This window comes from Geotrypetes seraphini, chromosome 5 (genome assembly GCF_902459505.1).
Source record: "Geotrypetes seraphini chromosome 5, aGeoSer1.1, whole genome shotgun sequence".
In the NCBI taxonomy this organism is placed as follows: Eukaryota; Metazoa; Chordata; class Amphibia; order Gymnophiona; family Dermophiidae; genus Geotrypetes; species Geotrypetes seraphini.
Window position 1 is genome coordinate 85,717,951 of NC_047088.1, and position 16,459 is coordinate 85,734,409.

At 40.6% G+C, this 16,459-nt stretch overlaps 1 protein-coding gene across 9 annotated transcripts in view; it reads right to left on the minus strand.

The window, feature by feature from the left end:
* Positions 1–16,459, minus strand: part of NHSL2 (NHS like 2) — a 542,601-nt gene that overhangs the window by 57,563 nt on the left and 468,579 nt on the right. For 8 of the 9 annotated variants that reach the window (XM_033945435.1, XM_033945432.1, XM_033945431.1 and 5 more), the window contains one exon: positions 4,610–4,756. The exons of the other annotated variant lie outside the window; for it this stretch is intronic. In XM_033945435.1, coding sequence (XP_033801326.1) covers positions 4,610–4,756 — 147 coding nt within the window. The remainder of the gene's footprint in view (positions 1–4,609; positions 4,757–16,459) is intronic. 9 annotated transcript variants of the gene reach the window in all.

Sequence of the window (16,459 nt, forward strand, 5' to 3'; positions counted from 1 at the left end):
GTGATTTTGAATATATTAATTGGAACATGTTAGGTTTAAGATATGTACATCATAGATGTCTTTGTATGATGTTCAGTACAAAAGGAAGTGTGTCTCTGTTTTCTATTTCTCCAGTGTTGCAGTACTTGTCAGATTTAATTTTTTGTGGTTTCCAATTCAATTTTGTTCTTTATATTTCTATTTGGTGAAGGTCTGTGTTTTGTCTGGGAAGTCATTAAAGTTGTTTTGTATGTGGTAGTAATGGTGTCCCCAAAATGTTTAACACCTGCCTTGATTACAACAAAGTCCTGAGCTGGCCTATTGCTCATTCTCACAGATAGATACCTAGTAAGGATATGCATTTATTAGTGCATTAAATAATAAAAAAAATTAACACAAATTACAACTAATGTGTGAAACAAACTGAAAAAAGTCTTAACATCATAATAAAAGTCAGAAAAAGACCCAAAAGCAAACTACAAAATATTTTAAATGCACATCCTTAATAAATAATCTTTATAGAGATTGGTGGCTATGAAAGGAACCCTGTGCTAAAATAACATGACTTGTTGTAAAATTTACCTATCTTAAAAGTAGCTCATTTTGATAAATTCCACCCTTAATTTCTAACTTCATCAAGCAGCCCAGTGAGTTACAAAGATTTAATCACTAACACAAGACAAACTTTAACTAATATAAATGAATCTAGCCCTCACATGTTCCTATCATTCTTTTCCAAAAGAGAAGAGAATCAGTAGAAAACCTTTGGAAAAAAATATTTTAGGCAGGTTTTAAATATTTGAAAAGACCCAACTTTCCTTATACTAAGAGGAATTGGATCAGCAACCCTGAAGGTTCTTATATGAGTTGACTGTTATTCAACCCACTTGGTACCACTAACACTTCTTGTTGAGAAGATCTTAAAGTTTGTCTACTGGGTGAATAAGATGTTATTTATTCATGTATTTATATATTTATGTATTTAAATTCATTTTCTATCCTGTTCTCCCCAACAAGCTCAGAATGGTTTACAGGTTAATATTGGATTATTGTAATGTTATTTATCTGGGATCGTATAAAATAACTACTAGCTGACTAAAAGTCATACAAAATAAAGCAATTCATTTGATTTTTAATCTGAAAAAACACAATCATATCAGTGTATATTATCAAAAGCTTCACTGGCTACTGTTTGAGGCTAGAGTGTTATTTAAATCCAGATGCATTTATTTTAAAGTTTTATTTGGCTTAGCGCCAGCTTACCTTGTTTCTCATTTAGTGTTTTTATTTCTAAGAAAAATATTTGCAGATCTTGTTGGTTTTATTTTCCTTCGGCAAATGCATGTCGTTAGAAAAAATTTTTGGATAGGACCTTAGCATTCCAAGCAGAATTAATGAATTCATGTTTGAATCTTCTTGTGTCTCCATTTCTTACTATCAATTTCAAAAAGATCTTAAAACCCATTTATTTAAACAATATAATATACATTATTGATTTTCATATTATCATGTAGTTATAATGTACTTTTAATCTTTTTATTTATACTTATTTTAGTTCATATTGTGTTTTTTTAATAATTAGTTTTAATGCTTGAATTAGTTACTTAGAATTTATTATGTATGATATTAGTATATTGTATGCTGAGTACCTATTGTGTAAACCGCTATGAGCTGCTGGTTAGGCAGTGCATAAAAATAAATTATTATTATTATTATTAATATATAGTTAAACTGGTTACAATTTGCCATAGCTACAGTACAAGTTTTTCCAATACAAGTTTTTATCCTAATTCGACACATATTAGGGATCTAATACCAATATGCATACTATATAGCTTACAGGTTACAATTTGCCATAGTTACAATGCAAGATTTTTTAATACAAGTTTTTATCCTAACATGACACATACTAATACCAATATATATTTCTTTGTAATCCACTGGCTTTAGGCAGGGAGGATAGGTGAAGAGGTATATTTTTATTGCTTTCCTAAAGTTCAGGAATCCTTCAAGGGATCTGATTTGCGGGGGCAGTTGATTCCAATGATTCAGTATGAAGTGGGAGTGGGAATGTCATTTGGTGGTTTGCACTCGAAGGGCATGACCAGAGGGCATTTTAAGGCATATTTCATCCTGGGAGTGGAGGGATCTGTGTGGCACATATGGAGGAAGCTTGGTCATCATTTAACCAGTGCCATGTTGTGGAAGGCTTGCATGTGGTCGGCACAGTTTATCATAGGGTGACTCCATGATGGGACTGTGTGTTTTGAGGGGTTATCTGATCTATTGTTGAGAGGGGTGGAATAGGCTTTGGTTCATCTGGTGCTGATCAGTAGGCAGAGAATTGTTATGGAATACCAACTCATTTTGGTTAGTTCACTGTTGAAGATAGATTGGGTGTTGTGTTTGATTGAACTCACATTCAGAGATTAGTGTCCTATAGTAGGTAAGTTTGGAAAGGTGTTGTAATTGTATCTGAGTTGGCTTATGCTCAGAGGTTGGTTCCGTATAGCCTGTAGATGTGATTAATTGCTATAATTGTGTCTGAGCGGGTGCTGCAAGTGACATCAGCATCAGTGTGTGTGTGGGGGGGGGAGGGGGGTTTGCCCCAATGCTCTCCCTGCTTCCTGGTGCCCTGAAGAATGGTTATCGTGGGTGTGTGAGAGATGTCAATGTCGGGGGACAGAGCGACTCTCTCCGCTCCTCTGATACTTTTCGCGCCACTGCAGTAGTTTGGGGCCTTCAATGGGAAGTGGATGTAAGGGTAATGAAGCTCTTGTTCTTAGGTTGCATTTCTGAGCTAGGCTTTTATGAGCTATGCTAAGAAGCGCACCTTTGATTGCACCTTAGACACATAGCAGGAGCATTGTGTACAGAATTTCACCTTCTATTTAATCTGTAAAAAACACTGTACATAGTTTTGTATTACTGTTTGTATTACTGAAGATATTTTTTTTTGTCCATATTAAATTTTGTGCATTGTTGATCCTTGCATACACTTTGTTTTACCTGAGAAAAGAAAGGGTAGTTTCTAGAGAACTCATTTATGCAACCCCATTTTCCTGAGCATATGAATTTTTAAAAGTGCCCATCATCATCAGTTTTACAAAACTGCAATAAATGCTAGTGCACAGTTACTGCTTATTAAAAAGCTTACTGTGGGCCATGCACTGTCATCCTGCAGTAAATTTGCCCGTTTACATGTATACACCACATGCTAAAAATATATTTTTCTTAATTTTCTCTAAGGGGGCATGTGTTGGAGTGGAGAGTGGGCATGACAGAGCTAATCAGTTAGCGCATGAGACATTGCCATTCCCTAATTGATTAGCACAGGGTTAGCGCATGGGTTCTTACCGCCTACAAAACAGGTATCTGTAGGGGTTCACGTGGTAACTTTATACTGGCCACATGTCAATGGCAAAATTAGCTTGTGAACATTAATTCGGAAAATGGAAGAGAGCCATTTTCCAGCCGTGGCATAAGTGGCTTTAGCGCACCAGAAAGACACGATTAAGCGGAACGTTAAAAAAATACTTTTGCCACGCCTTTAGTAAAAGGACCCTGTAGTGTGCATGTGTGTATGAAAATTGTCCACCCTTTTGCGTGACAGAAAATTATATGTTGAAATCAACATGTGTGTATTTGTATATACAATCCATATGTATTAATTCCCATATCTGATTTTACCCCAAATAAAGGGTAGACATACACAGACATCTGTAAAGACATATTTTTCATGTACAGTATGTTATATGCAGTCACACAATTGCCACTTACTTGCAGAGCAGAAAACATAAGCATAGTTTGGGGTGGTCATAGGGGGAGGGCACTAATACTGTATTGGTTCCCCACTGCCAATATGATTTCCTTACCCTTTGCCTTTCCCAAAGTAAGGAGGGAAGCTCAAGGCTGGTGACAGAGGGCAGCAGTGGGACCCAAGCCTGACTCATGCATAATATGTAAGAAGGCCTTAAATATATCATCCCTAAAACTCAAATAATTGATAACAAGAAAAATTGGAAGGGAAGATGATACTTATTGCGCAAATCAATTCTAACTATACTTATTATTATATCAAAGCCATCATAGCATCTAATAAATCAATAATATCCAAAGAACTATATGTGTAAGAAATATTAATACTAAATCACAATTCCTGTTAAATATTTAAAACAAAAAGTGGTGGACATATCATAAATTATACAGACTTCAGTCTTTGGAACCTCTTATGATGTATATCATTACAGGTTCCTGTCTTGTTTATTGTTATAATCATCTATGTCTACCACCTCCTCCAAACCATTAAATATTTAACAGGAATTGTGATTTAGTATTAATATTTTTTACACATATAGTTCTTTGGATATTATTGATTTATTAGATGCTATGATGGCTTTTGATATAATAATAAGTATAGTTAGAATTGATTTGTGCAAAAAGTATCATCTTCCCTTCCAATTTTTCATGTTATCAATTATTTGAAGGAAGCATAGCCTGCAGGCTGGTTTTGAGGCCCCTCCCAAGTTTCTGCCCTGGGCCCCTGAATGCCTAACACCAGCCCTGGCTAAACTATATCTATATGGCCCTAACTCTGCTGGTCATTAGTCCCTCATACCAATTGTGGTACCTTGTAGCAAGCTTTGGAGATTAAGCTGCGCCTCCTGATGCAGCTCCTCTACACAGGGTAATCTGCCAGGGGCAAGAAACACATTCACAGGCTGTTGCCATGATAATTTGGCAGTTTTTTTGGTCTCCGGGTCCAAATTAGAGCCAGCTACAAGAAAAAGAGAAAGAAGCAAGTGAAAAAGGGAGGATTCAGGAACAACTTCTAAGTTGTTCTTGGGCTGCTTCTGGTGTCAACGGCACCATTTCTGAGACAGGCCCATGCTCACACTGAATCAATGCCACATACAAAAAGGCAAGAGAGTATAGTTACTTACCGTAACAGGTGTTATCTGGGGACAGAAGGCAGATATTCGTACATGTGGGTGATGTCATCCTTGGAGCCCGGTATGGACAGTGCTAAAGTGTACTGTCACTTTAAGCTTTTGTGAAGCTTCGAGACTGCCTGCACCATGCACGCGCAAGCACCTTCCCGCCCAATATTGGCTCGTGGTTCCTCAGTTCCATAAGCAAGCTAAGAAGCCAACCAGGGGAGGTGGGTGGGATGTGAGAATATCTGCCTGCTGTCCTTGGATAACACCTGTTACGATAAGTAACTGTGCTTTATCCTAGGACAAACAGGCAGCATATTCTCACATGTGGGACTCTCTAGCTAACTGAACGGGATGGTGGGAGAGTTGGCCATTAGGAAGAAAATAAATTCTGTAAAACTGCTTGGCCAAAACAACCATCTCGTCTGGAATAGGATTCTAGACAGTAGTGAGATGTAAATGTGTGAACTGAGGACCAAGTAGCTGCTTTGTAACATGACCCTCGAGCTACAGCTCAGCCTGAGCAGAGCAAAAGGAAATGCAGGTTAATAACCATGTAGAAATAGTTCATTTGGTTACAGGTAGACCTAGGGTTACCAGATGTCCGGATTTTCTCAGACATATCCGGAGATCCAGACAGCTTTCCAAAACTCGGCACTTTGTCCAGATTTTGAAAAGCTTCCCATCAAAATCGTGTCGGGAAGGGGCATCTGTGCATGCATGGACGCAATGCGGTGACATCATTGCATTGTGTCCGCGCATACGCAGAATCTGTCTAGGGTGGGGCTGGGGGCAAAATGGAGCATAATACAATTGGAACAGGGCGAAACTAGGCAGACCTGGGGGCGTGGCCATGGGTCCAGATTTTCCTTTAGGAAAATCAGGTAACCCTAGGTAGACCCAATCTGTTAGGATCAAATGAGATGAACAGTTCAGGTGTGGCTTAGTTCTTTGTATGTAGTAAGCCAAGGCACTTTTACAGTCCAATGTATAAAGAATAGTTTCTCCAGGATTGTAGGGCTATTCCTGCTGCCACTTTAGGCCTGTGGCCTAATTAGGACAAGAACCATTTTCTTCCCACATACAGCCTCTTGGAATTTTACAAGCTGTGTGTATATACTCTCACAGGGTCATCTGTACCAGCAATGAGGCCTCTCGCTTCTGGAATATGTGGAGGAGAAAGACTACGTCTGCAAACTTGGCCAATTCGTGCCTGGTACCCTTATCTTTATGATTAGTGGATTCTTCTGACACTGGAACGCAGGCTTCACGATTCTGCTATGTGACCGAAATATGCCCCTTCAAGCCAGGCAATGATTGGTCCGTAGGAAGAACCCTCAGCGGAGAAGGTAGGAGAAGAGAACAGATTGTGAGTTGGACAAGACAAAGACAAAAGAAAGACAAGGAAAGGTGCTGGAGGGGTTTTGCAGTTGCAGAGACTTAGGACTTCGTGTGCTTCCCTGAAACAAGATTGCCAAGAAAGTTTCCTGGTGAGCTGTACTGAGAAGACAAAGAAAGAATGACAGATGTTGTGCTGACATTTATTACTCTATATGACCTGGTGCATCAGCAGTGCAGATTTGTCTAAGATCAGCAGACCTTGGGCATGCCTTGGCTGACTGCCCAGAAAGAGAAAATCCTACACACCCCGTGGAGACGCCATTCTACAACCTTATGGTGAGAGCAGAAAATTCCCTGTTGTTTCACTGGTTATAGATTCAGAGCACTGGCATAATAAGGAAATGTTTATGGGATGTGGTAATTAGCAGTTATACACCTTCACTTATGTGTGTTTGTATGTCTGTAGGTAGTCTGAGTTTCTTATGCATATTCTGGGTCTTATCCAAATTTGCTAAGTGTTGCACATATGTCTAACATTGCTATATGTATACCTATATATTTATGCATGTCTCTAGTCCTTAATATTGTCTCTCTGAATTTAATTTTTCTATGAAATGCTAAAATTTTGAATAAAAGCAATCTTTGCATCATTTGGTCTGGTTTATCTAAGCAAGTAGAAAGTTTGTTCCCTGGCTTTGTAATTCAGTACTTTCCTTAGACACACAAGAGCAATATAATTCCAGACTAATTACTTATAAATAGTTTATAGCACTAATTACTACCCCTATAGGATGAGAATGGAGCTTTGGAAAGAATACAGGTAGCACAATGGATTGATTCAGGTGAAATTCCGTAACTACTTTGGGAAGGAATTTAGGATGAGTTCTAAGAACCACTTTATCGTGATAAAATATTGTAATTGGTGGATCACAAATCAGCGCCTGTAGTTCACTCACTTGATCAGAAATAACACAGATCAAAAAGACCACTTTCCAAGTGAGAAACTTAAGGTGAGTAGTTGCCAATGGTTCAAATGGCGGCTTCATCAGACTGGAGAGGACTACATTGAGATCCCAGATAACTGAAGGCGGTTTAGTTCAAGAGTCCTTTCATAAATCGGGAAACAAGTGGATGAGACGCTAATGATTATTGAAAGGAGCATAGTAAGCACTAATAGCACTGAGGTGAACTCTAACCGAAGTGATTTTAAGTCCAGAGTTGGATAAACAGAGAAGGTAGTCCAATACTGAAGAAAAAGGAGATATGGAAGGATTGAGTTGATGGAGATTACACCTCAAAATGAAGCGTGTCCATTTAAGTCGAGAGCATTGCTGAGTAGAAGGCTCTCTGGAAGCAGCTATAATGGCTTGCACTGAGTCAGAAAGAATATAATCTGCTGAAGTCAGGTTGAGAGGTACCAAGCTATTAGGTATAAAAAAGAACCTTGACTATGAGTGAGTAGAGATGGAACAATCTGCAATGAAACTGGATCTTTGACACTCAGTTGAAGTAGAAGGGAAAACCAAGGCTGTCTGGGCCATCAAGGAGCTATTAGGATTATGGTGGCTGACTCTTATTTAAGTTTGACTAATATCTTCAGAACCAGAGAGATTGGCAGAAATGTATACAGGAACTTGCATAACCAATCCAGAAGAAATGCATCCACTTCTAGGCAATGAGGAGAGTACTATCTAGAACAGCAGAGAGGTAACTTGTGCTTGAGGGGAGATGCAAACAAGTCTGAGGAGTCACCCAAATCGAGAAGAAGTGAGTCAGCTAAGGCATTCTGTTTGCCTTGGACATATATGGCTTTGAGAAATATGTTTCGAGGAATTTCCCAATTCCAAATGCCTTTGGCTTCTTGACATAGAGGAAGAGAGCCCGTTTCCCCCTGCTTGTTGATGTAGTACATGGCCACTTGATTGTCTGTTCGAACAAGGAAGACTTGGTTGGAAAGACAATCCTGAAATGTTTTCAGGGCATTGAAAATTACCCACAATTCTAACTGGTTGATATGAAGTGTCTTTTCTCGAGCAGACCACCATCCCTGAGTTCTAAGGCCATCCAGGTGAGCTCCCCATGTATTCATAGATGTGTACATCTTTCTGATGTGAAGTAGCAAATCTCTGGAGAGATCTGCTGGATTTAACCACCACTGAAGAGATTGACAAAGAGGCGAGGTGACTTTGATCCACTGGGATAAGGAATCCGTGGCCTGAGACCACTGAGATGCAAGATTCCACTGAGCTGATCCGAGATGAAGTTGAGCGAAGGGAGTTACATGAACTGTGAATGCCATGTGACCAATGAGATGCATCATTTGTTTTTTCAGAGATATTTTGTAGAGAGGACACATGAGTGCAAAGTTGAAGCAAAGTGTTTTGTCTTTGTTGGGGTAGGAAAGCTCATAGAAGAGTTGTGTTGAGCACAGCTCCTATGAACTCCAACACTTGCGTGGGTTGAAGATGAGACATTAGAAATTTTATTTCAAACCCTAGAAGCTGAAGAAAAACTATGGTCACTTGTGTAGCTGAGTGCACTGCTTCAGGCGATGCAGCTTTTACCAACCAATGGTCTAGATAAGGAAACATTTGAAACCCGTGGGAGTGCAGGGTTGCTGCTACCACTACTAGGCAATTTGTAGATGAAGTGAGGTTGAATGGCAGAACTTGTATTGAAAATTATGACCTACATGAAAATATAGAAACTTTTTGTGGTTCAGATGGATGGGAATGTGTGTGTAGGCCTCTTTAGGTCTTGAGAGCACAGCCAATCATTTCATTATAGAAGTGGGTATAGAGTCCCAGGGATAGCATGCAAAACTTCTCTTTGACCAAATAATTGTTGAGAGCTCAGAGGTTGAGAATGGGACAAAGACCTCCCATCTTCTTTAAAATTAGGAAATACTTGGAGTAGAACCCCTGATTTTTCTGGGAAAGGGGTAATGACTCTATGGCGTTTAGTTGAAGAAGAGATTTGATTTCCTAAAGAAGAAGGGACATCTTTTGAGATGCAAAAAAGGACTCTCTTGGGAGGGTTGTCTGGAGGAATGGTGACAAAATGAAGAGAGTAACCTTCCTATATGACTTTTGAGGAGCCAGGTGTCTGTGGTAATGAGAGTCCTGTGTTGATGATAGAAAAGAAGTTGGCCTCCAATGGGTTGGGGCGGTAGCTGAGATGGGGGTAGTAGCATGTCAAAAAGACTGAGCTGGATTTTGAGGAGCTGAAGCTTCTGCAATTTCTGCCTCTTCTGTGGTGGGGGGTTTGGAAGAGGACAAGGTAGATGGATAACGCCTCTTATAGGAAGAGTAAGTAGTGTGGGAAGACTTAGATAGCTGAGACTTAGCCTTGGAGCCCGTTAAGGTGTTCCAGCTTTGTTCATATCATGCAAGTCTTTGGGTGGCATCCTCGACTTTGTCCCCACAGAGTTCTTCACCAGGGAATATTTGCTAGATGATCTTGATGTCCATATCTGAGACTCGCAGCCATGCAAGACGTCTCATAGCAATAGACATAGCCAATGCTCTGGTCTGGAGTAGGCCATGAATAGTCTCCTGGAACTCTAGAAGATGCTCAGCCAACTTCTTTATCAGTTGTTTAAGATAAAATGACATATAGAAGTTGTAGCTGAGAACTCTGCTGGTCAACAAAGAGTTCTAGAAGAGGCGGTGCTCAAACTTATCCATGGTGCAGCCTTCACATCCTGGTGATGCAGTAGCATATACTCTTGTGCTGGAGGGTTTTTTTAAGAGTGGATTCAACCAGCAAAGACTGATGTGGTAATTGTGGCTTATCAAAACTGAGACAAGATAATATTCTGTACAGAGAGTCGATCTTTCTTGGAGCTATAGGATGGGTGAGAGGAGTCTCCCAATTCTTAAACAGAGCTTCCTTAAGTAGATTGTGAAGAGGCAATATGAGTAGCTCCTTAGGAGGTTCATCAAAATCTAACACATCAAGGAGTTCTGCTCTGAACTCAATGTCTGACTCAGTTTAACAGGCAATTTTTTCCCAATTGCCTGAAAAATTCAGTGAAAGAAATTCCTTCTGGAGGACATCTGCATCGTGGCAATGGAGGAGATGGATCTGATGGGATGCCATATGACTCTGGAGCAGATAATGTGGGTTCAAGATCAGAATCAATGTTTTATACAAAAAGATCAGAATCAATGTCTGCTACTCCAGAAGATTCTCTATGGGAAGGAGAAGTAGGTTGCCTCCTAGCCTGAGGAGTATGATGACTGAGAGTGTTGAGAAAAGCTCCTTCAATGACAATGAAGATCTTGATTTATGTCGAGATAAACATGAATCAGTACTGTGCGATGCTCACTTGGATGTAGAAGAGCATCAGTACAGTGGGTTCTCGAAGTCCATTGATGCTTCAATTGAGAGCTGGATTTTGCACCCTTGGGCCTCAATGTGCCATGCTCAGGCTGGGCCAGTACTGAGGGAGTCAATGTAAGCATCTGTGCTACATGCAGTTTAAAAAGATCACAGAGTTCCCTCTGAAAGAACTCCTTCATTTGGTCCTGAAAGGACTACACCTATAGCATTGGCTCAACAGCCAGTACCATCAGTGCTGCAGGGTGTCAAGGGGTGGGTGACCTCGATGAGGAAGCATGCCCTAAAAGAGACACAGCCTGCACAGGAGATTGGTTATGGCGTCGAAGCTTGGCATGCATCAAGGGACTCGATGCGGAAGATGTCTGCAATCCTTATTGTGAAGAGGATGTCTTCTTAGCAGGTTTACCTGATGCAGGAACGATGTCTGACTCCGAGGGAGGCATTGATGCTGGTACCGCTGGTACTGATGACATCGATTTGTCTCCGGAAGCCATGACTGGTCCAAACTACTTCTCATACTGGATGCATCAAGCCTTAAGAGAGTATTTTTGTTAAGTAGAATAGCAGATGCCAAGTGTCTGCTTGATGCTTCCAGCCCCAGAAACTGAATGCACTAGCTGTGCAGGTCTGTGATGAAAATGGGCCATTGGCAATGAGTGCACTTTTTGAACCCGCTAGAAGGCCTCGACATATGAGGAAAAATTTCAGCGGCAAGGTTGAAAAACACCGTGAGAAGGAAAACCAGTGAGAAAATATCGGAGAGAAAAAGGTCCGAAGGTCCAACTGAGGAAAGAAAAAATAACAAGGAAATAAAGGAAAACCGAGCTGAAAGGCAAAAAGTACGTTGACTGGAAAGGCAACTCAACTTGGACAGAGTTCAAAAACCAACTTCTTCACTCCGTGGAAAACGAAGAACTGAAGAACTGTGAGCAGACGTCGGGTGGCAAGGAACTTGCGCATGCACAGTGCGGGCAGTCTTAAAGCTTCTTAAGAAATTTAAAGGGACAGTACACTTTTAGCACTGTCTATACTGGGCTCTGTGGATGACATCACCCACATGTGAGAATATGCTGCCCGCTTGTCCAGGGATAATATTGTATATATAATGAGTGCACAGGAGATTATGTGAGTAATTTGTTCTACAAATTGGGTCAAATTTGCATATTTAGTTCTTCTGCAGAACAAACCTGTTGGCAAGGCCTGATGAGTAGAATTAAGTACCAATGAGTTAGACTTGGAGCCCCTTTCTAAAAATTCAAATATACCTTTAACACTTTTCTTTTTGCTCAGGCTCATTCCCCCCCTCCCCCAGTCAATTCCATTACAGGTGATCTTTGCGCTTGGTGAATGCAGCTACATACCTTTATGTTTTTCCCCTCCCCTGCATCCCTACTACAATTACTAATCTAATTTCAACCTTATTGTGCTTCCCAAATTTTCGTGATTTTGTTTTCATGAGTGTTAATTTATGATGGTTGGAAGCAGGATACTGGGCTAGAGGGACCATTGGTCTGATCCAGTCTGGCTATTCTTATGACTTCCCCATCCCCTTAATTTGCCTAGTTTTGTACACCAATTAAACATATTTATTATGATTTGTGCTATATTGAATAATAAACAGAAATTGAACTTGAACTTGGTTTTCTTCCATTTGGTGGCTCTAAGAAAAATAATTACAATACAGGACCAAATATTTTTGCACTGAGCAAGAATTCAAGAAGATATTATTTTAAACTACAAAACATACCCCTGCCGATCTTGAAAATATATGTCTTTTCTTCCAAGATAGTGAAAACTATGGAATCCACTGTTCATTGAAAGCTAGATTTTAGAACCACTTAAGAGGCATTAATCACATTCTCCTAACAATAAGCAATGCATCCAGAATAAGCCAATATTTCCTTTCCAAAGGTATGGAACTGAATTATCCCTGAGACCTTCCTTAGTCCTTTGTGGTGGCAAGATACTACATAAGAACATAAGAAGTTGCATCCGCTGAGGCAGACCAGAGGTCCATCTTGCCCAGCGGTCCGCTCCCGCGGCGGCCCATCAGGCCTATTGCCTGAGCAGTGGTCCTTGACTATTTCTATAACCTACCTCTACTCCTATCCCTATAACCTACCTCTACTCCTATCCCTATAACTCCTATACTACTATTACTAATAATAATTTCTATAGCACTACTAGACATATATGCAGTGCTCTATATTAAAACATAAGAAGACAGTTTCAACTTACAATCTAGTCAAAACAGACAAACTGGACAAGAAGGTTCATCAATACACAGTGCTCAGGTGGGGGAATTACAGAGGGAATGATAAGACAGATATTGGTGTTTAGCAGGTGGGTTGGAGTTTACAGAGGAAAATGAAGGAGTAGTTGCTAAGCACAATTTAAACCCGAAAGTATATATCTGAATGAAATTTGAGGCCATTTGAAATAAAATAATAGAGAGCAATAATATTAAAAAGGTTAATCATTTTGACAATATTGACCAATGAAAATAATATTTTTTAAAAAATTTGACTTGAGTCAAGTGTTAATGGAACTAATTTGATGGATGAAAAATCAATGAGAATTGTGTGTATTTCTTAGAGAGAGGAGAGGAAAAGATCATGGCTACTGGGGATAGGCAGACTGGATGGATCATTTGGCCTTTATCTGCCATCATGTTTCTATGTTTCTATATTTATGAATGCATGATAACATTGTTAGAAAACAATCCCCAATAATTTTAAGGAGGCCTACTTACTAACAATATACATTAATATGAGCTATCACATTTTCAAAACCCTATTTCATAACACAATTCTGCCTTCACAGTTTCATATTTGTAGTTCTAATCTGTTCAGTGTTGCTTGATTTATCTTGAATTCTGCACTCTGATAGGCCAGCTACTGCATGCAGTCCTCTCCTTCCAATTACGGAAGTCCTGGAAGATGCTTGTTTCAGCACTTGACCTTAGTGACATGCTATGTGCCCAATCTCAGGCTCAGAGCAAGCTGCTCAGCTCTGTCCTTCTCTTGGAAAGAAAATTCTCTTTTCACAACACACTTTTGACCTAATTCTATATGTGGTGCTAAAAACTGTGTGCAGATGCTCTTTGGCACCCCTGCCTTCCCTAGAAGCTACCACCAAAGGCAACAACCTAGTTTGCCTAATGTTTGAACTGACCCTGATGTAAAGGGCTTTGTGCTAGCTCCCTGTGCCTATCCCCCTAAATAAATTTGTTTTAAATTCTGGTACCTGTAGTTTTGTTACATGGCCATTAGATGGCAATGACATTTCAGCATTTCAGTACATGATCACTATTTTATTTAATTTTCTATACCGAACTTCCAGGGAAGCCCAGAACAGTTTACCTGAAAATAGTTTTAAATGAATTTATTCAGGTACTCAAGCATTTTTCCCTGTCTGTCCCATCTGGGGCAATGGGAGGATTAAGTGACTTGCCCAGGGTCACGAAGAGCAGGCTGTAGCTTTAACCACTGCACCACACTCTCCCCTTGTATGCAGTAAAATAAGATTCTTTTGATAGGCTTATTTTCCTACTTCACAAATATTCCCTTTTGCACACACCCCTCTGCAGTAACCACCAATCAAGGTCTTAAGCTCCTCCCTCTGTATCCCAGGATACAGAGGGAGGAGCTTAAAGCCTTGACTGGCTCAGATGCCTACGGCGCATACCCTGGGAAGGGCTTTGGGTGGACTCAAATGCCTAAGGCCATCCCCATGGAGAGGTCTTAGGCATCTGAGCCAATCAGGGACTTAGGTCCCTCCCTCTTCATCCCCAGGATGCACCAGGAAGGGGAAGGTCTGCTATTTTGGAGTGGCAGGCCTGCGAGCAGGAGGGACTTGGCATCCCTCCTATTGTCTACTTCTTGAACAGGTACGGAGGAGGTTCGGATGATGTACAGGGGGGTGGGGAACCGGGGGGTATCTGATAACAGGAAGGAATAGGCATCCCTCCTGATGATTTTTTTTTTTTTTTAAGGAAGGAGAGTGGGGAAGGAGAGGGGGGTCAGATCAGGGAGGACCTTGCAAAGGGGGTCAGTTTGGCCAGGAGGGGGGGGGGTTCATGGTGGCAGGAGGGAGTGGTCATGGGGGGGAGGATTACTGTAATGAGGGGGTGGCTTGCATTTTTTTAAAACAGGGACAGATATTGTGCATGTGTAATTTTTTTAAGGCTTCCTGCCCTGAACAGCTGAGCGCCAGGTGGCTGCTTCCTCTGCAGCTCAGCTTTCTCTGTGCATGTGTTGAGTCGATTTTCTAACAACTTGTGGGATGGGATTAGGGCAGACATCTGACTCAACTCATTTGCATGGGAAGCCTTTTGAGCATGGATCACAGCTTGGGAATCGGCCAAAAAAATCAGCCACAACTACCTGCACAGTCTTACCAATCATGTTTTGTGTATCTAGCCCATTGTGGTGTGCAACAGAGACAAAGATAGAAGGAGAAAAATAAGAAACAGGCTGTCTCACACATGTAAAAGACATCAGGACCCTGGGCAATTGCCCCTTTTGCTCCTAGGATAAAATGGCCATGTCTAGTATCTTTTGCAGAAAAGAAGCACATTATGTTCATTCTTCCTCATTGCAACAGAGAGAGGTTTGCGTGGAGGCGGTGTTGATTAGAAGCATAAACTTCATTAATGCTGTGTACTAGTAACCGCTAATATACCAAACACAGCCAAACCAATGGGCTAAGTGGCCCCATATGAACTGTTCCAAATTTGATCTCCAGTTGTAGTGAAGGAGAAAAACACAGCATGGTTTTCCTCAGTTCAGATTAGCTGCATCACATCAAATGTACTTAGGAACCTTCATTCCTTTATTTTTACTGAAATTGAAAAGAGTTTAACCTGGCAGGAGAGGCCTTTCAGCAATATTCGGTAGCACTTAAGCAGTTAGTGCTGCTGAATATTGCCTTTGACTACCTAGGCACTGTCTGGTTAGTCTCAGACAAAGAACTAGAGGAGTAGACACTCTATTTGGTACACAACTAAGTCAAAAATTGTGTCTACTTTAGGTTTCTGAGCAGAGATTGTAATCGATAAGTAACACTCATTAAAGGAATGGGCCACAAATTCCTAAGGAAACTTTAACAGAGGGAACACAGTATCTCTTAGAGCAGGGGTGCCCACAATTTTTGGGCTTGCGAGCTACTTTGAAAATGACCAAGCCAAAATGATCTACCAACAATAAAATAAAAAAACAAAACAAACACAAAGCACACTGAAAGGCAGAGAAAATATTAATCATATTCCGGGTTTTTTTTCAAAGAGGTCAAGGCAGATGACTCTATGCACTGTCACTTCAGTAACAACCATACAAAAATAGACAAATATGCCCCTTCCTTTCTTACTAAACCGCGATATCAGTTTTTAGCGCAGGGAGCTGCACTGAATGCCCAGCGCTGCTCTCGATGCTCATAGGCTCCCTGCGCTAAAAACCACTATTGCAGTTTAGTAAAAGGGAGCCATAGTGCAAAATATAGACAGCAGATATAAATTCTCAAAAGGGACACATTTTGATCACTAAATTGAAACTAAAATCATTTTTCCTACCTTTGTTGTCTGGTAATTTCATCAGTCTCTGGTTACATTTTATTCTTCTGACTGTGAATCCAATATTTCTTCTTTTCTTTCAGCCTCCTGTATGCTTCCTCTCCTCCAGACCTCATTCTCTCCCCCAACTTTTTCTTTCTATCTCCCTGCCCCCTTCTTTCTATCTCCCTGTTCCCCCTTTCTTTCTGTTTCCCTTCTTTCTTTGTCTCCCTGCCTCCCCTTCTTTTTGTTTCCCTGCCCGCCCCCTTTCTTTCTTTCTCCCTGCCCTCACCCAAGCCACTAGGTTTGC